Source organism: Panthera pardus, unplaced genomic scaffold (genome assembly GCF_024362965.1).
Source record: "Panthera pardus isolate Hobbes unplaced genomic scaffold, ASM2436296v1 HiC_scaffold_17, whole genome shotgun sequence".
NCBI classification, from domain to species: domain Eukaryota; kingdom Metazoa; phylum Chordata; class Mammalia; order Carnivora; family Felidae; genus Panthera; species Panthera pardus.
In genome coordinates this window covers 128,401,363-128,424,783 of record NW_026526732.1, presented here as the reverse complement: position 1 = coordinate 128,424,783, position 23,421 = coordinate 128,401,363, and the positions used below count along the sequence as shown (strand labels likewise).

Below are 23,421 nucleotides of genomic sequence, written 5' to 3'. Positions count from 1 at the left end.
GAAAAAAGCTTGAGATAAAGGAAATACTATGAAAAATATAATAAGATTAAGTTATTTGGAGATGAGGTAATAGTTATTGAAAAAAGGATGATACAACATAAGAATAATTATTATCTTTAAAACAGAGAACCCAATAAATGAAGCATAATATGTATTTATGACATAAGAAAATTTTACCTAATTGAGGAAAAATTGAATTTATACTTTAAAAGGACAATCTGAGGAGTGCATGGGTGAATCAGTCATTTGAGAGTCTGACTTCGGCTCAGGTCATGATCTCATGGCCAGTGAGTTCAAGTCCCATGTCAGGGTCAGTACTGACAGCCCAGAGCCTGGAGTCTGCTTTGGATTCTGTGCCCCCCTCTCTCTCTGCCTCTCCCCTGTTCATGCTCTGTCTCTGTCTTTCAAAAATAAATAAACATTAAAAAATTTAAAAATAAATAAATAAAAGGACAATCTGTGCTCTGAGGTGACTTGATGTAGAATTCTCACTGCTTAGGAACTTTAATTAATTAAGCTATTTGAACTCAAGAATAAAGAAATAATTGTTCAGTCATATAGACAGAAAATGCAAACTAGCAACAAGGGAGGAAATTAGGCTGTCTTTAGACTTCTCCACAACACCATTCACTGGCAAAACACAGTCAATCAATATTTACACAGTCCTGAGAGAAAGAAAGGTTGACCCAAGAATGTTATGCACAGCTAAGAGTTTCTGTAAGTATAAAGGCAGCCAGCACTCATTTTCAAACATGAAGAATCTCAGGGAATACACCATCCATTATAACCAAACTACTTGAAAAATGATATCAAGATAATTAAAGGCTGAATCAAACAAAGAACCCAGGAACAGAGACACTGTGGTAAGAGATCTAGTGATGAGAAAAACTCATGTATGTTTAAAAACCTTTGGGAATTATGGTATCAGAATGAATATGAATTTTAAAATTTGATAATATAATGATAACAATATTAAAAAGATTAGACATGAGGGAGGAAAGAGGAGAGGGAGAATGGAAGTATTGATGTTTTAATGTGTTGGTCTCTCTTAGATAATTAACATCATCTAAAATTAAAACATAATCTAAAAATATATAATTATTCTTTTAATGGTTTTAATAGTTTTTAAATAATCTTAGAGGGATCTGTTAAAAACAGTATTTCTTGTAGTGAAGAAACATTTATTTGAAGTTTAACAATGTCTTCTGTTGCAATTCAGAGTTTTCTTTCTGTGAAAGCAAAACTTAATGATTAAATAAGACTTAAAATTAAATAGAATTTGAGTACACTTAAATGTAATGCTTTTTTAAATAAAATAGCACAACACTATTTGGCATAAAGGGAAGCAAACAGATTAATGGAACACAATATAGAACACAGAAATAGACTCCAGCAATATAGTTAACTAATTTTTGACAAAGTTGCAAAGATAATTTCATGATCAAAGTATAATCTTTACAACAAATGGTGCTGGAACAATTGGATATTCATATGCAAAAATGAACTTTGATGCATACTTTGTCCCATATAAAAAATTATCTCAAAGTGGATCATATACCTAAATATAAAGCCTAAAACTATAAACTTCCAGAAGAAAACAGGAAAAATAATTTATACCCTTTGGTTAAGCAAAGATCTCTTTGATATAACACAAAAAAGAAGAAAGAAAGAAAGAAAGAAAGAAAGAAAGAAAGAAAGAAGAAAGAAAGAAGAAAGAAAGAGAGAAAAGAAAAATGATTCATAAGGGTATACTTACAAATTAATTGGAATTCATCAAATTATGAACTTTTGCTCATTGAAAGATATCATTAAGAGAATGAAAAGGTATGTCCAGAGTGAGGGAAAATATTTGCAAATCACATATGTGGTAAAGGACTTGTATTCTGAATATGTAAAGAACACTATAAACTCAATAATAAGAAAAAGAACAAAATTTAAAACCATGGGGAAAATATTTGAACAGATACCACATCAAAGAAGATACATGGATGGCAAACAAACACAACCAAAGATGCTCAACATCATTAGCCAGAGGGAAATGCAAATTAAACCCACAATGAGATAACATTATACACCTATTAGAAAGTCTAAAATTGAAACTGAACCACTTTCTTACACCATACACAAAAATAAATTCAAAATGGATGAAAGACCTAAATGTGAGACAGGAAACCATCAAAATCCTAGAGGAGAACACATGCAGCAACCTCTTTGACCTTGGCTGCAGCAACTTCTTACTAGACACATCACTGAAGGCAAGGGAAACAAAAGCAAACATGAACAATTGGGAGTTCATCAAGATAAAAAGCTTCTTCACAACAAAGGAAACAATCAACAAAACTAAAAGGCAGCCTATAGAATGAGAGAAGATATTGGCAAATAACATATCTGATAAAGGGTTAGTATCCAAAATCTATAAAGAACTTATCAAACTCAACACCGAAAAAACAATGCAGTTAAGAAATGGGCAGAAGACATGAATAGACACTTTTCCAAAGAACACCTCCAGATGACTAACAGGCACATGAAAAGATGCTCAACATCAGTCATCATCAAGGAAATACAAATAAAAACCATGATAAGATACCACCTCACACCTGTCAGAAAGGCTAAAATTAACAACACAATAAACAACAGGTGTTGGTGAGGATGGGAGAAAGGGGAACCCTTTTGCACTGCTGGTGGGAATGCAAACTGGTGCAGCCATTCTGGAGAATAGTATGGAGGTTCCTCAAAAAACTAGAAATAGAACTACCCTATGATCCAACAATTGCACTATTAGGTATTTACCCAAAGGATACAAAAATAGAGATTCAAAGGGGAACATGCACCCTGATTTCTATGGTAGCATTATCAACAGTAGCCAAACTCTGGAGAGAGTCCAAATGTTCATCAACTGATGAATGGAAGAAGAAGAAGATGTGGTATACACACACAATGGAATATTACTTAGCCATAAAAATGAGTGAAATCTTACCATTTGACATGATGTGGATGGAGCTAGAATGTATTATGATAAGTGAAATAAGACAATCAGAGAAAGACAAATATCATATGATTTCACTCAAATATGGAATTTAAGAAACAAAACAGATGAGCACATGGGAAAGGGTTCAACAAAGAGAGGGAAATAAAGTACAAGAGACTCTTTTATCCCTTTATTTTTATTTTTTATTTTTTATTTTTTTAAATATGAAATTTATTGTCAAATTGGTTTCTATACAATACCCAGTGCTCATCCCAAAAGGTGCCTTCCTCAATACCCATCACCCACCCTCCCCTCCCTCCTACCCCCATCAACCCTCAGTTTGTTCTCAGTTTTTAAGAGTCTCTTATGCTTTGACTCCTTCCCTCTCTAACCTCCTTTTTTCCCCTCCCCCATGGACTTCTGTTAAGTTTCTCAGGATCCACATAAGAGTGAAAACATATGGCATCTGTCTTTCTCTGTATTACTTATTTCACTTAGCATAACACTCTTCAGTTCCATCCATGTTGCTACAAAAGGCCAGATTTCATTCTTTCTCATTGCCATGTAGTATTCCATTGTGTATATAACCCACAATTTCTTTAGCCATTCATCAGTTGATGGACATTTAGACTCTTTCCATAATTTGGCTATTGTTGAAAGTGCTACTATAAACATTGGGGTACAAGTGCCCCTATGCATCAGCACTCCTGTATCCCTTGGGTAAATTCCTAGCAGTGATACTGCTGGGCCATAGGGTAGATCTATTTTAATTTTTTGAGGAACCTCCATACTGTTCCAGAGTGGCTGCACCAGTTTGCATTCCCACCAACAGTGCAAGAGGGTTCCCATTTCTCCACATCCTCTCCAGCATCTATAGTCTCCTGATTGGTTCATTTTAGCCACTCTGACTGGCATGAGGTGATATCTGAGACTCTTGACAATAGAGAACAACTGAGAATTGATGGAGGGTTGTGGGTGGGAGATGCACTAGACGGATGATAGGTATTAAGGAGGGCACTTGTTGTCATAAGCACTGGGTGTGTATGTAAGTGATGAGTCACTGAATTCTACTTCTGAGACCAATATTGCACTATATGTTAGCTAACTAAAATTAAAATAAATAAAAAAAGGCTGATGATATCAAGTGTTGGGGAAGATGTGAATGCCCGGGACTCTCATACCCTGTTGGTGGTGATGTAAAATGGTACAACCACTTTGGCAGTTTCTTAAAAATTAAACATACACCTATCATATGACCTGACATCCCTCTCCTAGGTATTTAAGAAAAATAAAAGCTTATGTCTATACAAAGACTTTTGCATGAACAATCCTAGCTTTATTTGTAAGAGGAAAAAACTGGAAACAGCCCAAATGTCCATCAACAAGAAAGTAGATAAACAAACTGTGGTTCTTCTATAGAATGGAGCACTACTCGGCATTATAAAGGAATACAAACAATAGCATGAATGAATCTCAAAATGAGATAAAGAAGCCTGAGCTAGACAAAAAAAAGAGTGATAACTGCATGATTCCACTCATGTAAAATTCTAGAAAATATAAATCAATGTGTAATGACAGAAAGCACAACAGTGATTGCTTGGGGAGGAATGACCAAGCAGAGAATCATCAAAATGAGAAATTAGAAAGTAAATGTCTGAGGAGCAATAGATATTCTCATTATTTTCATTTTAGAGATGATTTCATGGGTGCGTCAAAATTATCAAAATGCATTCCTTAAATATGTGCATTTTATTGTAAGTTAACTATATCTTAACAAGGCTATAAAAAGTAAGTGTACTACTTTTTAAACTACCATCTACAGTATAGTGCCATTTATTGTTTTATATTGTTTTTAATGTTTATTTATTTTTGAGAGACAGACAGAGTGTGAGCAGGGGAGGGGCAGAGAGAGAGGGAGACACAGAATCCAAAGCAGGCTCCAGGCTCTGAGATGTTGATGGAGGGTGGTGAGTGGGAGATGGGCTAGATGGGTGATGGGTATTAAGGAAGGCATTTTCTGTACTTGGGTATATATATATATAAATATGTGTGTGTGTGTGTGTGTGTGTGTGTGTGTGTGTGTGTGTGTATCTGAATCCCAGGCTTAGGCCCATGGGGTGTGGTTACACTGGGTTTGTTCATATATGGCAAAGGGCAAAGACAATGCTCTTTGAGGCCAACATTTCAGGAGTTGAGCCATCGGGGACTGGAGACTGTGGGAAATCCAGTCAGGAAATAGTGCTTTTTGGGTGAGAGGCCCTTTGAATGGTGTGGCTGCAGCAGGACTGGCCTATGCTTTGTTCTGAAGTGAGATTGCCAGTAGATCAGCTACTGTGATGTTAGGGCCTGGTGCTGGCATTGCACAGTAGACCTCCACTCCAGGGTCAGAATAAGTCCTGGGTTCCTGTACAATTCAAAAGGCAGGGAGGGACTTAAAGCATAACCAATACTGGACTTCTCTGTAATTTTGGTCTTGGAGAATTGGACAGATTTTTAACTGATATTGAACAATAAAGAGAAGTGACATTTCTTGATTCTCCAATTTCCAAAAACTATACTTTTACATTTTGTATAATTACAGTTTTTTTTCTGCTTCTTTTTAATTATATAAAGGTATTTTTCCTACCCTGTGTGCACACTGTATATGGCTATGCTGAAATGACTTTTGTTTGTTATAAACCTATTATATTTTGTTAAATTTCATTGTTAAAAGTTATGTTCCCATAAAGGCTAGGATTTCTGTAAATCTTGTAGAATACAGTTTTATACCTAATCCTGTCTATGACGGTTTCTGGAAGACCTCTGGATATAAAATCTGGGTTACATGAACTAGCTTCAAAGATAGAGAGTTAAATTTGGGCAGGAAAATAATTATTCCTTGAGTAAAATTCTTTCCAGATTTTTGTGAACCACAGCCCCCAGCTACAATCTGGTGGTGATCAATCTTAGCTGTAGGTGGAAGTGGTATAATGGATGTCAAATAGTACCCATGACATTCTAGGGATTTGCAAAAGTAGCTCAGCGGTCACTGTGTTGGGGGGAGTGGAGAAGGAGATGATTGAGTGGTAGTGGTGGTGGCTTCAGGCACCATCTCTCTGCAATGACAACAGCTCTGCCTTTCTCTCTTTCTCTCTCTATTTCTTTTTCTTTCTTTCTTTCTTTCTTTCTTTCTTTCTTTCTTTCTTCTTTCTTTCTTTTTCTCCTTCCTTCCTTCCTTCCTTCCTTCCTTCCTTCCTGTACTTGGGTTCAAGTGATATTTGCTTAAAAAATCATTCCAAAAAGTAAACTTTGAAAATTCATTCATCTTGTAATGTAGAGATCTGTTACTTGTATTTGTCCTGTTGTTTGTCAAGTCATGTGGTGAGTGTAAAAAGGGAGATGAGCAAATACATGAAAGAAACAGGGTAGTGAGAACTCTCTTTCTTCCCTTGCCTGGATTTTCATCTCTGATCCTTTTGGGGCTTTCATAACATCTCTAACAGCTGGGATTTTGAGTGAGAAAGCCGTCAATTATCTCCTTGGCTTTTCATAGTGGTGGGCTTAATAAGCTTTTTTTTTGACTCAGTACTATTAGAAATGTCATACTCTTTTCTTGGAATGCCCTTCCATTCTCAAACCCTTTCTTTACATAGCGCATGTCTACTAATTCTTTGCAACTCAGTTGGTTTCATTCTGGAAATCTTTACCTATAACTTTAAACTTTTGTTTCTTAAAACATATTATTGAGAAAATTTAATGGAAAACCATATTCTGGGAAAAATATCTTCTACACACATCTGACAAGGACATGTATTCAGAATATATAGAGAACTACAGCTCAATAATAAAAAGACAACCAATCCAATGAAGAAGTGGGCAAAGACTTGAAAAGATACTACACTGAAAAAGATATATGAATGGCTAATAAATGCATGGAAAAATGCTCAATCATTAGTTATCAGAGAAATAAAAATTAAAATCCCAATGAAATACCACTATGCACCCACTAGAATGGTTAAAAATTAAGAAAGCTGAAACACCAAGAAAAGGTGGAGCTGTGGAAAAACTGGAACTCTCCTGTATTGCTGCCAGGCATGTAAATGGACCAATCACTTTGGAGAACTGGCAGATTATTATAAAGTTAAACTTATACAGACCCTATGACATAGGCATGCCACCTATAACTACTTGCCCCAGAGATATGAAAGATTAAGTACAAGACTTGTACAAGAATGTTCATAGCAGCTTTATTCATAATGGCCCCAAATTGGAAATATCTCAAATGGCCATCAACAGGTGAATGGACAGACAAATTATGACCCAGAATACAATGAAATGCCACTTAGCAATAAGAAAGGATACATTAAAGACACGTGCAAAAACCAATTGAATACAATAAGCCAGTCCCCAAAAGTATATACTGTATAAATCCATTTATGTGAAGTTTAAGAACAGGCAAATCTAACCTATTGCAAAAAAACAGAATGGCCATTGCCTATGAGGGTGTGGATTGACTAGAAGAAAGCACAAGGGAAATTTCTGGGATGAAGATAATGTCTATATTTTGGTGTTAGAGATTACCTCAATCCAAACTCACTGAAATTTGCATTTAGTATCAATGCATTTCACTGTACGTAAATTTTACTTCAAGAAAGAAAAAAAATAAATCAACCCTACCCTATATTGTGAAGCATATAATCACTCTTATGCAAATGGCCTTTGGTATATTTACTCAACACAAGCTCTGACAGGGGTGGGTAATTAGTTTCATTTTTCATGAAATCTTTTACAACTAGAGATTATTAACCTTGTCTCCCTTAGTAACTGAGGATTCTTCTTTGGCCAAAACATATTTTACTAATTGATAATCATGAGAGAAATAACCAAATGTGGGCAAAGAGAGAGATTGGGATTTTAAACTCTTCAAGTGTCTGCTTTTTACATTGTTATCCCACTGCTGTATGGTGTAGAGCTGGTATAGATAAGCCTCCAAAAACATCTGAATGAAAGGAATAGATGAACCAGAAAGGCAAAAAATCAGAGTAGAAACAGGAAAGGAGAAAGCTGTCATGGAGGAGAGAGGAGAAGGAAAGGGTTAGAAAAGAACGCAAAGTGCATAATAGTGTGTGGTGTATCCTAAAGGCTTTCCTGCATTTTATCTGTCCATCCTGGCGGTGGTTGTCCCAGGAGACCAGAGCAGCCCCGACTGCACAAGTTGGTGGGAGCTCTGAAAAGCATCCCTGTGTTTCAGAAATTGCCTATGTGATTACAAAATAGATGCAGCATTGAAACCTCATTCCAGGAAGCAATTCAGGGACAACAGACATTTAGATGGACTATGATTATCACATTCGAGAGATGGTTTGTAATAAATGTCTGTTTTTCTCCAAAAATATGGGGAGAACGGGCATAAGAAATGTAACCTTAATAATTGAGAAATCAAGCTGTTTGCCCACAAATGGAAACTTCATTACATTGCTGACTTATAAGAGAAAAAAATGATGTTGGTTTACTGTCCTCTCCCCACCACCCCTTCACCTAAAAGCGAAGGATTGAATCAGACAGGGCTAGTAAAAGGTATTATATTTGTATCCAAGGAGCTCATGTGATATGGAAAGCAGACAGATGGAAAGGACAAACCTAGGGAAATATAACATTGTGTATGGAAAGCTGGGGTCAGGAAACCTGAGATCCATTTGCAGTACTACCAGTCATCTTGGGCAAGTCATTTAACTTCCTGATACCTCATTTCTTCATCTGCATGTTGCTTGTTCATAGAATGAATACAATTTCTTAAAAGTGGCTATGAAAACAATTCTGTTGGGTAAATTCCACTTTCCTACTGGTTTCCAATGTATTTGTTAACTGTCAAAATTCTTCAAAAAGCGAAAATGAAAATCCCTAGTGAATAAGGTGACATTAAGGTAGCATGTTTGGCTTAAAATCATTGTTGGATTGCCTCCCTCATTCCTGAAGTATAGAAATGCCTCCTATGCTTAGGGAACCCTCAACTCCAAATTTAAGGGTTTAAAACAATCTTTTTAGAATTGGTATTTTAGTATTTTATGCTTTTGGACTACAATCACATTTTTCATTAATTATAACCTATAGATTCTGGAAAGTTGCCATCACTGGGGGCCCTTACTGACTGAGGTGCATCACCATTAGAAAAGTTATAAAGAGGCACAGAAGGCTCTTAACTTTTCCTGCTATCCCAAAGTGAAGAATGTTATTTCTGACATTCCTGGGCCTGAATCATAGAGAAAGAATTAAAATACAAAATCCAAATCGATTTTCAACCTAAAAACTCTGGGTGGGGACTCAAATCCATCATGAAGCCTACCTCTGGCAATGGTCAACAGCCTGGAAATTTTAACTCCTAGGCATCTGTAGAGTTAGTAATGCAGGTGTGTGTGTGTGTGTCATTGCCACTCTTCCAAAACATCAAAAGGAAGTGATATCTTTACTTTTGCAAAGATGGCAGCAAATAACATTCAGTGTGCTCTCACTGATTACCTCTACTGCCATTAGAAGTTCTGATTTGCAATTATATAAATCTTTGACACCGAAATGGGGGAAACTAATTATTACTACATAATCATGCTTTTTTGATAGATGAATTTTTTTCAAGAATAAGATCCACCTAGGGAAATGTGAAAAAGCTCCACAGTGGTGGCAAGATGGGGACAATAGCCATTGAGTACATGGGTCCTCAGTTCACTCCAATAAAGAGGGTTTTAGTTGCTTATAAGCCAAAGACTCAGCTAGATGGTGTTTTTTAAATTTGTATTTTATTTATTTTTATTTGTTATTTATTAAAAAAATATTTAAGCTTATTTATTTATTTTGAAAGAGAGAGAGCAAGCACGAGTGGGGTAGGGGCAGACACAGAGGGAGAGAGAATTCCAAGCAGGTTCTGTGCTGACAGCACACAGGGCTTGAACTCATGAATCGTGAGATCATGACCTGAGCCAAGATTAAGAATCAGGCCCTTAACCAACAGAGCCACCCAGGTGCCCCTATATCTTATTTAAAAAAAAATAAGTAAGTAAAACTGTTAGGGAACTGTGCTGTGGTTGGTCTGAATGATTAGGGGAATAGACCTCATGTTTTCATCTATGACTTTATAGTTTAGCTGGGATGACTGAGGGGTGGAATTTCTAACCTAAGTGAATTTTTTAAATGTACTGAGTAATCATGCTAGTTTGTTGCTTGAAGAGGTTTGCTCAACATGAAGTTTCCAGTAAGATGCCAAAGTTAACAACTAGAGAAAAATTAAAATGTGGTTTTGTAGTAAGCCTCCTGTGGAACTCCTTGGAAAAATATGAAAGGAGTAGTGATGTCACTACTGTTTTTTACATACATGGAAAGAAAAAAAAAACTTTCTAAATACCAGGACAAAGAGGAGTGGACGCAAAATGGGTAAGGTAAAAAATAACTCTATTTTCAGTTTATCCGTGAGATCATGTATACTGAGGTATCAGAAGCCCTGAAGTCCGTCTCGTCCACAAGGCCTGCAGTCATTCATCTTGTACTGGGCCCTATGAAACTCTAGGACCTCCCTCCAGTTGTGGTCAGTTTGATTTACTAACTGGAGTTCAAGGTATTTTTTTTATAACACAAAGGAGTATACCAAACATCGATTGGTTAAAAAAAGTTCAGTGTTGAGTTAGTTCCCAAAAGGCACCGTCAGAACAGGGTATTAATGGGGATTAATGATGGCACTGTGGTTCGATATTAGCAAAAGACCAGGGCTAAAAATAAATGTGCATACCTCAAGGGAAGCAGGAAAGTCCAGGCTGGCATCATATAAAGACTGGAATTTTAAAATATATAACTATATTGAATTTTTTTCCTCTCCTTCCTTCTAAAATTTCCCAAAAATGTCACAATTTTATTATCATCATCATCATTATCATCATCATCATCATAATCATCATCATTGAATTAAGCCCCTAAAAGAGTAAATTAGCTCCAACTACATTTTCCTGCACTGCTTTTGGCAACTGGCTCTTTGAGCATAATTTCCACCATGGAGAAGGGTTTCCATGAATAATAGCATGGTTTACTATTGCTATGGGCCCTTGTCAGCCATGCTTTTACTTCTTTATCCAATATCCCAACACTTGTCAGGCCAGTGGTTAGTCCTGGGAAAACTCCAAGCAAAGCTCAAGAGATTTGGTTTCCCATACAACCCCATGCTTATTTCATCAGAGAATATGCCATGCTGTGTTGAAATTTTCTATTCATCAGTCTGTCTTTTCTACTAAACCATAAGCTCTTGGAAGGCAGAAATTATGTTTTGCCTACAGATGTATCCCACTATCTTTTTTTAAAATTTTTTTAATGTTTATTTTTGAGACAGAGAGAGACAGAGCATGGACAGGGGAGGGGCAGAGAGAGAGGGAGACACAGAATCTGAAACAGGCTCCAGGCTCTGAGCTGTCAGCACGAGCCCGACGCGGGGCTTGAACTCACGGACCGTGAGATCATGACCTGAGCCGAAGTCGGACGCTTAACCGATCAAGCCACCCAGGCGCCCCTGTATCCCACTATCTAGACTGGTAGATTCTCAACAAATACTTGTTGAATGCATGAGTTAATATTGGGTGGTTTACCACCATCGGTGTCATTATAGCAGTCACTACCACCAATACCACCATCAAGCCATATTTAGTACCTCACCCTCTTTTGGAACTCTTTCCTCAGGGATCCAATGCCTCTAGCTAGTCAGAATTCTTTTATATCCATCTTCTTTCGCTTATCCCCTATTTCAAAGTACACTTATTCTGGATGCCATTCCTTTGTGTGTGTGTGTGTTTGTTTTCTTTAGGAGACGGCTATGTAATTTGATGTAGTAATTGTGTTATTCGTACTAATGTGTGGGTAGTGACCTTCCTAGGAAATATGATCTGACAGCAAAAATACTATCTAGTTCCAACTCAGCCCCTCATTTGCTATGTGACATTGAGTGACATCATTTCCAAGGGCTTCTTCACCTAGAAGATCCCTGAGGGTCTTGCAGATTTCATGAATCGGTTTTGTGTGCATTTCAACATAGACTTTCTGTTGATAAAGTCTCAACCTAAAGGAGAAAACCTGCCATGGAGGTGAGATTTCAGGGGTTTCTCAGTGAATAAGCAAGTTGCATCCGCAACAGTGGCCACTGAAGCAGCAGTGTGTCTCCCTGGAGAACCTCTCTGCCCATAGTTGCTGCCAGATCCAATCAGTCAGAGGACAGGTAGCCACCCAGCAGTAATGCTAGGCTATATTGTCAGTGCCTTTCCTCTTTCCCAGAACCGTGTTGTTTTTGTCACAGATGGCATAGCACAACTGTTTTGATAGTCTGACAGCGGCTCAGAGTCCATGTCTGGTTTCTTCCCAGTAATTCAAGGCCAGTAATGGAATGCTTTATTAATGTCCTGTGAGCAAAATAAATTTTCAGGTGGTACAAAGCATCCTTCTACAATTTTCCCTGGCCCAGAACTTGGCAATTGTCCTGATGGGGACTGTCACATCAGATATAATGTAGAAAGAAAACAGCAATCAAACAATGTAATTTAAAGGAGAAAGTGTAACTTTGGGCAACATTCTTCTTTTTTTCTAATTTCCTCTATTTAAATTTTTGTCTCTCAAATTGTTCTGCAGTGTCGCTTTGGTAAAATGTACCCCTCAGTGTTTAGAAGAGCCTGAATAAAAGTTATCTTATGTAAGGTTATAACATCTCAGACCCAATCCCCCAACAACGAGATTACAGGATTTTTAGACTTTCTTTCTCTAGGGAAAATCCAGCAGCTCAAGGCTGTCCAGATTGTCATAAACTTTTCCAGTTTTCACATCAAAGTGAAGTAACAGCAACTCCAAATAAGAAGAAAATAAGATACTGAATTTATAAGGAAAAAAAAATAGAAGAAAGAAAAGCATTGGTTTGAAGAATAAAAGGATATCCATGTTACCACTGGGAATAACTAACGTGGTTTGAGCAGAGACACAAAATTTTATTTTAAGGATGAAGTGAGACCTGCAGAGGTTGAGTGATTTATTCTGGGTCACACAGTAAGTTAGTGGTAGAGTCAGAGCTGAAGGTCTGATCTGACAAGGGCCAGGGCCCTTCCCACACAATGCTGCCTCCACTTTTGCTTCAGTAGAGGAATGAAAACCAGCAAGTTTTGAATGAGCTAAGAAGACAGATCGTCTATGCGGGTGAGAAGAGAGGGTTATGTGTCCATTGCATGGACTGGGAAACTGAACCACAAAGGAGGTTAGTGCTGTGGCCTCTTTGGGGGTGATTTTTGACCCCCAGGGGACATTTGGAAATATCTGAAGACAATCCTGGTTATCACAACTGGAGGGTAGAAGGTGCTACTGTCATCTCTAGGGTAGAAGTCAGTGATGCTGCTAGAATCCTCTTGTGCACAGACCAGCCCCCATGACAAAGAACATGCCAAGATCATTGACACTGGACAATAAAGGATTTTTATCTGGGGATTGCGCACTTAACACCCAGATTTATATTATCATAGTTATCATTAGAAAGTTTGCACAACCTGAGTTATTGTCTGTACTCACTTAGCATGGTGCACTCACCAACTCCTTGCAAATTCCCTGCCAATCTTCAGTGCTAGACTTTGCCATGACAAAGTAGGCAAATTTGTCTTTGAGGCCCCAATCATCTTCTCTTGCCTCTTGTATCCTACCTGGCCCTCTCCAGGTGTCCAGCCAGGACCAGGCTGTTCATCTCCACTCCTTCCTGGTAGCAGTTGATCTCGGGAAATCATTGTTGTTGCCCCTCCCAGAGAATTTGCATGTCATGGTGTATGCCTGTCTTAGTATTGTATCCACTGTAAGGGATTTCCAGCCTCAGTGACCAGGCTGGGGAGATGCTTAGGAAGAATTCCTAAAACAGCCCCCCAGCAGTTTCTGTTTTCCAACAGACTGGGCCAGCCCCTGAGAAAATGGGCACAGACTCCTTTGCCTGGGAATCAACATTCTGGCTGGACTCGTGCAACTGCAGAACATTTTCTTTTTGGGCTTTCTAAGTACACCTTGGAGCATGTGGGTGTCTCAGTTGGTTAAGTGGCTGACTCCTGATTTTGGCTCGGGTCATGATCTCACAGTCCTGAGATGGAGTCCTGTATGGGGCTCCATGCTGGGCATGAAGCCTGCTAATGCTTCTCTCTCTCCCTCTGCCCCTCCCCTACTCATGCGCATGTACACGTAGGGTCTCTCAAAAAATAAATAAATGCATCTTCTCCTATTTTAAGGCAAATTTTTGAGAAATTTGGGGGGGTCTTTGTTTTGCTTTTCTTTCAGTCTCTGTTTAACTTCACTCAGCAATTTCAGGATAGATATCCAGAATTTGTGAACAGGAGAGGAACTGTCTGAATGACCAGAGAACAGTTGACTTTTTTTTTTTTTTGAAGGATCATGTTTTTTATTGATTTTTCAGAGGCTCAATATTTCAGTTTCTAAAATCATTTTAACAGAATAGATTTTAGAAAGATTTGCAGAACTCTTCTAAGGATTAAAAGAGAAAACAGTTATGAAAGGGTTTTGAAAGCTATCAAACATATATTCTGTATATGTAAACAATGGTGGGGGTGGAAACAGAAATATGGTCCAAAATGGCCCACAGTGGGGCCTTTGCCCCCTAACATCCAAGAAAGACATCCCCCTCTACAAATAAAGGCAACCCAAACCAAACTATCCCTCCCTGCCCACCCATAGATTCTGTTTAGTTCTAAATCTTATCATTGGGTTATAGGCTTTCAAAATTAGAACTCTATGGAGTTCTCTATGGAGGCTTTTTGTGATTAATAACATTCAGAGCAATTTGCGTTAGGATTGTGTGCTTAAAACAAGACTACACTGCTTCCATTGGCCAGGTGCGTCTACCTCCATGTTTGCTTCCCTCTCGCATTGCTTGTGTTAGACAGTGGTTTCTAGATTAGTAAAAATACACACAACGTATGAGTAAGCTTAGGCTGGTGAACATGCCATTTCAGAATGCTTAAGAAGGCATTAGTTCATATTCAACCATGAGAGCTGTTGCCTCCTTCTCCCTGCAAACCTGCCATGGTAACTTCAAAGGAAAAGAAAAATGGGAATCTTGTCTAGGAAGCAGGAAAAACAGTGATCAACTACAGGTCTTATGTATGTTGTTATAAATAGTTATAAAGAAATTCCTAAATTCTTTAGAATTCATCATCTTTTCATTGTGTCATACGTAAACTAACAACAGAAAACAAAACTGCCTTTAGATACTGGCTGTTACCTTCTTTTTATGTCCATGATCTTCTAAATTTACATGTAGCTTAAGTACTAATAAAAAAAACAACCTTTGGGGGTTACTAGGTGGCTCAGTTAGTTGGGCATCTGACTCTTGATTTTGGCTCAGCTCATGTTCACAGGGTTGTGGGATTGAGCCCCAAGTTGGGCTTAGCACTGAGTGTGGAGTCTGCTTGAGATTCTTTCTCTCGCTCCCTCTCTCTGCCCCTCCCCCTCACTCTCTCTGTTTCTCTCTCTAGAAAAAAAAAAAAAAGCAGCTTCTTAAAAGCTAACCAGAAATTAAATTTCATATCACTTTCATTCTAATATGTTTACATGAACAATATTGATTTTATTTAACTCAAACCAAACTCAAAGAAAATTTTTCCAAAGAGAGAATTTTGGTTTTTTTAGAAAACTTAAGGAAATTGATAATAAAGGATTTTGAGGGGGAAGGGCTCAGTCTTTGAGTAAAAGAAATAGCACCTAGCTGAATGTTTCTCAGGAATATTCCACGCATGAACCAGATTTGGTATGCTTTAATGCATCAAGGGCAGGATGTATGTACTGTCTTTATCAGGACAGTCTAGGACTGCACAGAACCTGAGCAACACATTTAATCTGCCTTCCACGCCTGACCCCCAACCTTCCCATTCATGGTGATTCTATCTCTTCTCCAGGAAGCTGTTCCATTGCAGGATCTCTATATTCTTGAAGATGCTTCAGGATCTCCTACAGAGAGCAGCATGGGAGGTAGAAAGTGTCTAGATTTGGAGTTAGCAGACCTGGGTTCCAGCTGAGGCTTTAATCGCTGACAAACTGTTATCATCCTGTTTTCTAACTTGTAAAATGGTATGCGTAATGCCCACCCTACTTATCTCATGCAGTTAATGTGAAGAATTAACTATAAACCGTAAGCTAAACTACCTTTTATAAACTATAAAGCCCTATGGTGAGGTATCATTATAACAGAAGCTAGGATTTAGAGTCATTTATTTCTTTACTCTCACTATGGGTGTGAAAATGGAGAAAAGCAGTGTCTTGCACATTTTTTTTTTTTACTTTTTGGTGCTTCTTGATGTTTGTTTGTTTGATTAATAGATAATAGTCACTGACATTTTGTCACAGTCACTCCTCAGTCCCGAAGCAAGAGATTCTTAAGAATAAGTGGTCTATAGTATCATTTCATCTATCACCATTCGTCTGAAGCCAAGGAAACATACAGTACTGAGATAAGATTTTGTTCTATAGCACTGAACAAATTCAGGGAATTTAAGACTCTAAGAAATAAAAGTTAAAGTGTCAGTCATCATTTCAATAGCTCCTAATGAACCGACATCTATGCTGAGGCTAATGACATGTGTAGTCAATATTAGTAATCAGTACTCGCTTACCATTGCAGATCCAACACGGCTGACCTTGATGGGATTCCCTCTACCAGAAAGGTCCATTTCTGCTCTATCCATCACATACAGGCAAGCATCAAGGATGCCATCCTCAAACTATTTGGGAAAAATTAAAAAATAAAATGAAAAAAAAAGAAAAAGAGAAACTTCTTAATATCCACTTTGCAAAGCTGATATTTTATGCCAAAAAAAAAATTAAAAGAAAGCACAACAAAATGTTCAGGAATGTGTATTTCCTATATAGTCATTATCCATAATCCTTAGTATGAAATACTAAAGTAGAAGGAAGGAGACATCCTCTTTTGTTTTTCAGTAAAATGGATAAAAACATACAAGCAAGCTAGGAACATAAAACAGGACTACTAAAGAGCTAGTATACTCAAGGACCATGAACCAACTTGAAGCTCTTCAGAAAACTGTACAAGTTAATTTAGAAGATTTCTCCAGCATGTGGGCTCCAGCTACCAAGGCAAAGGAATGAATGATTTACCAAAGTAAGGCCAAAGCCTCGAGACCTCAAAAGTAACATGAATCCTTGTGCTTTTTGAAAACAAATGGCTCTCAGGTACATCACAGGGAGGTACTTTGGGCCTGTATACCTTGCACTGGAAGTAGTAGGAGACCTCGTGTCACAAATGTCTGCCCAAGGTCTCCCTTCTTTTAAAACAAAGTGGACTCTAGGGTCAAAGGGCAGGCAAGAAGGCCTGGAGAAAGTTTATATTATCAAGGGAACAGCCTGGTAGTCTGCTCCATTGCAGAATCTCTGTGTTCCTCAAGATGTTTCAGGATCCCCTACAGAGAGCAGCACGGGAGGCTGTTCATAGTTGATTTCCTTAGAAAGAACTACTGACCCCATGAAACACCACGATTTTCTTTTAAAAGAAAAGGAGGGGGACAAGGACAAAATAGTAATAAAATGGCAAAATGGGGATATTTCACCTATACTGCACCTCACTGTACAAGAGACTTCCCTGAATATAAACACCTTGCATATTATCCACCCACATACCTGTGACAGAAACCATAGTCTTAATGGCTAATAACCATGTAGTTCTTTATTAAATCCAGTTAGCATACCAACTTTGTGTGCACCCTGAACTGATGGGATGGATGCAGTAAAGTAAGGGCACTAGTTCTTCAGGTATATAATAAAGAACTCATTATTCTGGTTCTTATTAAGCACCATTTCTCTGTGGGACATGAAGCAGTGAATTGAAGAGGTAAAGAAATAGTTATAGGACTAGTTGTTTCTCTGCATCACAGCAAACTACTGGCTTGGCTGGTTACTTGGACTGAAAGACCCATATTCATGGGACTCTGGTGACAACAGACAGATGGTGGCTGTGCTCAAGGGGGTATACCCAAAAACTACTCGGCATGTTGGCTGAGGAGTGTCCTGATCATGCTTGGGACTCTTTCCTAGTCCTACTTGTTACCCACCTTGGTGAATTTTTTCTTATTAGTTCTCTACATAATGTCACTTTGGGGACATAAATAGAATCACACCTACACATTAGGATTTAGAACACTAGACAATAGGCAATATCATGGATTGTATGTCACTCAGGAAGGGAGGGCTTGTAACCAGGGAGCAAGGTGGGGCTGCAAAAGCAGAAGAACACACAGATGATCCTCTTGGCAGGACATCAGAAATGCAGGTGGGCACGTGATTTCTCAGGAGTCCGGGTGAATGAGCAGGACATAAAGTCAGGCAGACAAGGCAAGAACTAGTGATGACACAGGTCCCAGTGGCCAAGCTGGAGCAGGGGTAGGGGATGCAAGGGGAGCCCACATGGAAGTCAAAAGAAGACATGAGAAGCCAAGAAAGTATCATGGGACCTGGTGAGGCCGGGTTCCGTGAAATGTGCCCCCTAGATACCCAGAACAATGGTGCACAATTCCCATCAGCTCAGCCAAAACTCTCTACGAAATAACACATTCACCTTTTCTCATGTTGCTAAGAAGGAACCTTTGCTGAACCACAGGACAATGCATTCATTTATGGTAATATGGTAGAAATATCAGTCACTTGTTCCACTGTTAAAGATACCAAGCTGAAATAGTTTGAATTATTGAATATCTAAAATGGAATATCATTTGCTATTTTATATCCAGGCAGTCATGTGAGATGGCAGTTGATAAAATGTCTCAAGGCAAAAGTCCAGTGGGCCCTCCTTTGATGAAATGGTGACCGTCTTTTCTAATTCTAATTTCCAATTTTCTAGTATCTTATACTAACATTTAAAAAAGGTGATTTCTTTGAGTTGAGCACACACCTTGCAGTTATCATTATCAAAACACTTTTCCTTATAAGAAAAAGAGAAATTTAGTCTATTCGATGTTGAAGAATGATGTCTGAGCTAATGAGACTTCTCTGTACTGGATGACAAGCATTTCTCACTAGAATGCCATGTTATCCATAGAATCTCTGATCTCTGGAATGTTGTAATACCTGAAGAGACGTGATTGCAGTGGCTAAATTATGCAGTTGCCTTTGTAAGTCTCTGCTCCTAGGCTGCTTGGAGCCTCAGATCCTGAAAAGCAGGAAATTCATGTCTAATATCCACATATGGTGCCTTGCAGTGAAACATGTGACAAAAAATATTGAGGAAAAATGTCCTTGACAGTGACAAATTGTAAATGCCTCACCTGACCATAGCTCCAGCTTCTAGTCTTGATGTCATTGAAGTCTCCATAAAATATAACCCCGATGTCATTCAGGACATACTCTTCTCTTTCTTTATCATCATCCAGATACACAGCATCCTCTGTGTCAGAATTTAAACATAATGATAATTACCAAACCAGACTGTTTTTATAGACTTGTAAGTGTGTTCTGGTCCTAAACTGCAATTTAATCAACTAAATGAAAAAAAAAATGTCTTTTGTTTCCACTAAAGAGAGCTCATTTCCCAATATGTAATTTCAGCAATGGTGAACCTAATCAGTGGCCGAGATCAGCATGTAAAGGATGGCATTTGTCAGCAAAATGCTGACAAACTCTGGCTTTAAGTTCCAAGCAGCACAATTAAATTGACATGTCTCATTAAACATTTTTAAGATTCTGGGACATCAGTAGTTTCAGAATCAAAATTCCATGATGCAGATATGAATCTATAACACAGAGCGAAGAATAATTTCCAAGCTATTAACGTTAATAGAAAACTAGCCGAACTGAAATGATTTTTAAAACAAGTGTGGGGCATATTAGAATACAGCATGTTCTGTCATGCCTGGTGTGTGTGGCCCATCACTGACAGGAGGCAGGCTGGGGGTCATCTCCTATCAATGAACAATCCTTTGTGAATGTGTTGGTAAGTGTGTATGCCTGATTGGCCTGCTGAGTCAGCTTCTTCCATCGCAAGGACTTTTCTTCCCTGTGGCTATAATCTCAGAAAGGCCATGCTCCCCATCTGCATACTTAGTAATCAGCCTGGTACTTATTCCCAGGCCAGGTATGAAAGCGGCAAAAGCATCATTAATAAAGGCAGGGCAATGCAGATATAAGTTATACTCAAGTCAATTTATATGTCTGGAACAGGGGCATGTTTGATTCTGATTGGGGACATGACTTATTATGTTTCTCTAGCCCAGGTCATACCTGCCACCCCTATTACCTTTTGGGGACTCTTTCCTCCTCATTACATGATAAGACTTTTAGCACTCTCTTTGGAGTGGCTGTCAGCTTGGGTGCACATTAGAATCATCTGGGTAGATTCAAAAACTTCTGGTTCCTCTTAGAACTCTAAATTAATTAAATCAGAATCTCTGGGGGTAGGGGAGATCCAGGCATCAGGTGTTTTTATTTATTTATTTAATTAATTAATTAATTAATTTCACGCATCAGTGATTCTGATATGCAACCCAAACCGAAAACAAATGCTCTAGCCCTTTGTTATCAAAAAAATTGTTGAAAGACCAGTGGCATCAGTGGCACCTGGAAGTTCATGAGAAATCCAGTCTCAGGCCCCAGCTCAAGACCTACTGAATCAGAATCTGCATAGTAACAACACCTGTAGGGGATTTACCTATGCATTAAGGTTTGCAAAGCACTGTTCAGTCCAACCAGCTTAGATCCCCGTTCTGGGCTACATTATAACTTTGCTTGATTCTTTGGAGAATCCTTGTTCTTGTCTTATCTCCAATACTTTGTTCTATCTTCCTCTTTCTTCTCCCTTTTGCCTACTATTTGCCTGGTTTCATGCAACTGTAAACAAATATGCACACACACACATATTTATGTGGATACTAATATCCCATAAACTGCACACATTTAAAGTGTACAATTTCACAATCAAAATAGTAAACACACCCATCACCACAAAAATGTCCTTATGTCCCTTTGTAATCCTGCCCTCTGGATTCTCTCTCTGACCTACCACTCCTGCCAGAGAACCCCGAATATGCTTTTGGTCATTGTAAATTCATTTGCATTTCCTAAGATTTTATACAAAAAGAATCCAGTGTCTACTTTTTGGGGGTTCTGGCTTCTTTCACTTAGGCTAGTAATATGAAATTCATTCATGTCGTATGTATCAATGGCTCATGCATCCCAAAGCCATTTCATGTTTCCAGAACAATCAGAGTCACATGACAAATGTGCTACGGGCTTCCCTCCACCCTGGCAGATGTGAGCTCTGATGCTTCACACAGGCCTTCCCAGGTCTGGAGGCAGAATGCCATGGTTTTACAGCAATCTCCAATTAGGCAAAGGCCCCTAAACTGAAATGAGAGCTTCATTTCCAAGTGGAACAAACCAGGGACAGTACATAAAGGAGTGCCAATGGAGTCTGAGGTCAATGTTTCTGAGTAGAGAAGCACAAAAGAACATTTTTAAAGGAAAATAATGTGAGGGTGTGCTTGAAGGGGCAATGATCATTTACATGCGAAGTCCTCCACCAAATGCAATCAAAATATCCTGAAAAGTAAAGGCCACGTTTGTTTTCATTCTTTTATGATAGTGGTTTAACTGTTGTGACCATTGTAATGATAACATTGTAGTCAGATGGGTTTCAAATGCCTATTACTGAGATAGAAATCTCTTAAGATCACTGAGGTCTAGAAGTGCCATTTGGGAATGCTTTTTTAACATGTCATTACAATATGAGATGTTTATGGCCTTGTCCTATAAGCTATTAGAAACTGGATTGTATTATAGAGCCACTGTAATTTAAACGATTGATATAAAAATAGATTAATGGGCCAAAATAGAGAGCTTAGAAATAGATGTTACTATATGCATGTTTCTATGAAATTAATATGTGGTAAAGAAAATATTATAAATCAAAGAAGATGACTGGAGTGTTTATTAAATTCAGCTGAGAAAATTGGCTGTGTGGGAAAGGTAAATTTTCTGTACATCAAAATAAATTGAAAATTAATTTAAAATCTGAATTAAAAAATAGAATGCATAGGAAATTTAAAATAAAAAATTAAATTATTAAACAATAAGTAAATAAAAACTTAAAAAAAGAAAAAAATAAATTGAATATTTGGTCTCTAGATGAAAAAGTTTTATACAAGCAAAAATAATAGAAAAGGTAAAAAAGGACATAACTAATGTGGTTTTTTAGTATAAATATAAAACTTGAATTTCAGATACAATAGAATTTAAAGTACATAAAAAACTAGAGAAATATGTCCAACAACAGAAAATGTTAGCATATTTTCCTTATATGTAAAGAATTTCAATAAATTGATGAGAAAGTCATAAAGTGCATTTAAAGTCAGCAAAAGGAAAACCAGTTCACAGAAGAGAAAATGCACATAGAAAACAAATGTATAAAAGCAATTTTAACTGAGTAGTAACCCAAGGACTGCAAAGGTTTACAAATAAATTTTTATCCACAAAAAATATAATTTCAATCTATTTTCATTCTTCTACAGATAATATTTTTTAACTTGACTTTAAAGTTTGGATTTTTCTTTGAAGTTTTGACATTTAAACAGTTTGCATCTAGGTGTGGGTCTTTTTTTTTTTTTTTTTTTTTTTTCATTTACCAGGTTTGATGCACTATGATCCTTTAAAGTTTGACAATGTAAGTCTTTCTTCAGCTTTGGGAATTTCTTTCCCTTTTATCTTTGACTATTTTATTCTTTTTATTTTTCTGCATTTTCTTATAATAAAGTGACCTTTAGGCAGATATTAAATTTTCCCGATGTCTTCCATGCCTCTTATCATACTTTCCTCTCTCTCTCTCTCTCTCTCTCTACATATATATGTATATATACGTATATATATATACGTATATATACGTATATACGTATATATACGTATATATATATCTGTATATCTATATATCTATATCTATATCTATCTATATCTATGTGTGTGTGTGTGTGTGTGTGTGTGTACACAAAAATATGTATGCAGTATATAAGAAAGTATGATAAGGTGCATAGAATATGAATATATTTTATTCCATATATTTTACAGTATTAGGGGTAGGAGCAAGAAAGAATACCATCTCCAGAAGAATTGGGGAATTCCTGGAATAAAAAATGGTTGGATGAAGTTTGATTATCCATGTAATGGGCAACTATAGTAAGGCATTGGGAAGATCTCTATATACTACTACAGAAGGATATCCAGGATCTCTTGTTAGATAAAAAAAGTGGAAAAATATGTATATAGTTTGCTACTTTTTATCTAAGAAAGAAGGGAGATAAATAGGTAAGTAGGTAGATACATATTTATATAAATACACATATGTACTTACATTTTTAAATGTAGAGATAAGCCAAAAATTAACAAAGTTATTATCTAAAGTGTAGGAGGGAGGGGTAGGAGTTAGACTTTCT

General features: G+C 37.5%; 1 protein-coding gene across 2 annotated transcripts in view; it reads right to left on the bottom strand.

Moving 5' to 3' along the window:
- Positions 1 to 23,421, bottom strand: part of F13A1 (coagulation factor XIII A chain) — a 245,345-nt gene that overhangs the window by 157,085 nt on the left and 64,839 nt on the right. For both annotated transcript variants that reach the window (XM_019419828.2, XM_019419830.2), the window contains 2 exons: positions 19,270 to 19,388; positions 16,609 to 16,716 (listed from right to left, as the gene is read on the bottom strand). In XM_019419828.2, the coding sequence (XP_019275373.1) occupies positions 16,609 to 16,716; positions 19,270 to 19,388 (227 nt within the window). The remainder of the gene's footprint in view (positions 1 to 16,608; positions 16,717 to 19,269; positions 19,389 to 23,421) is intronic.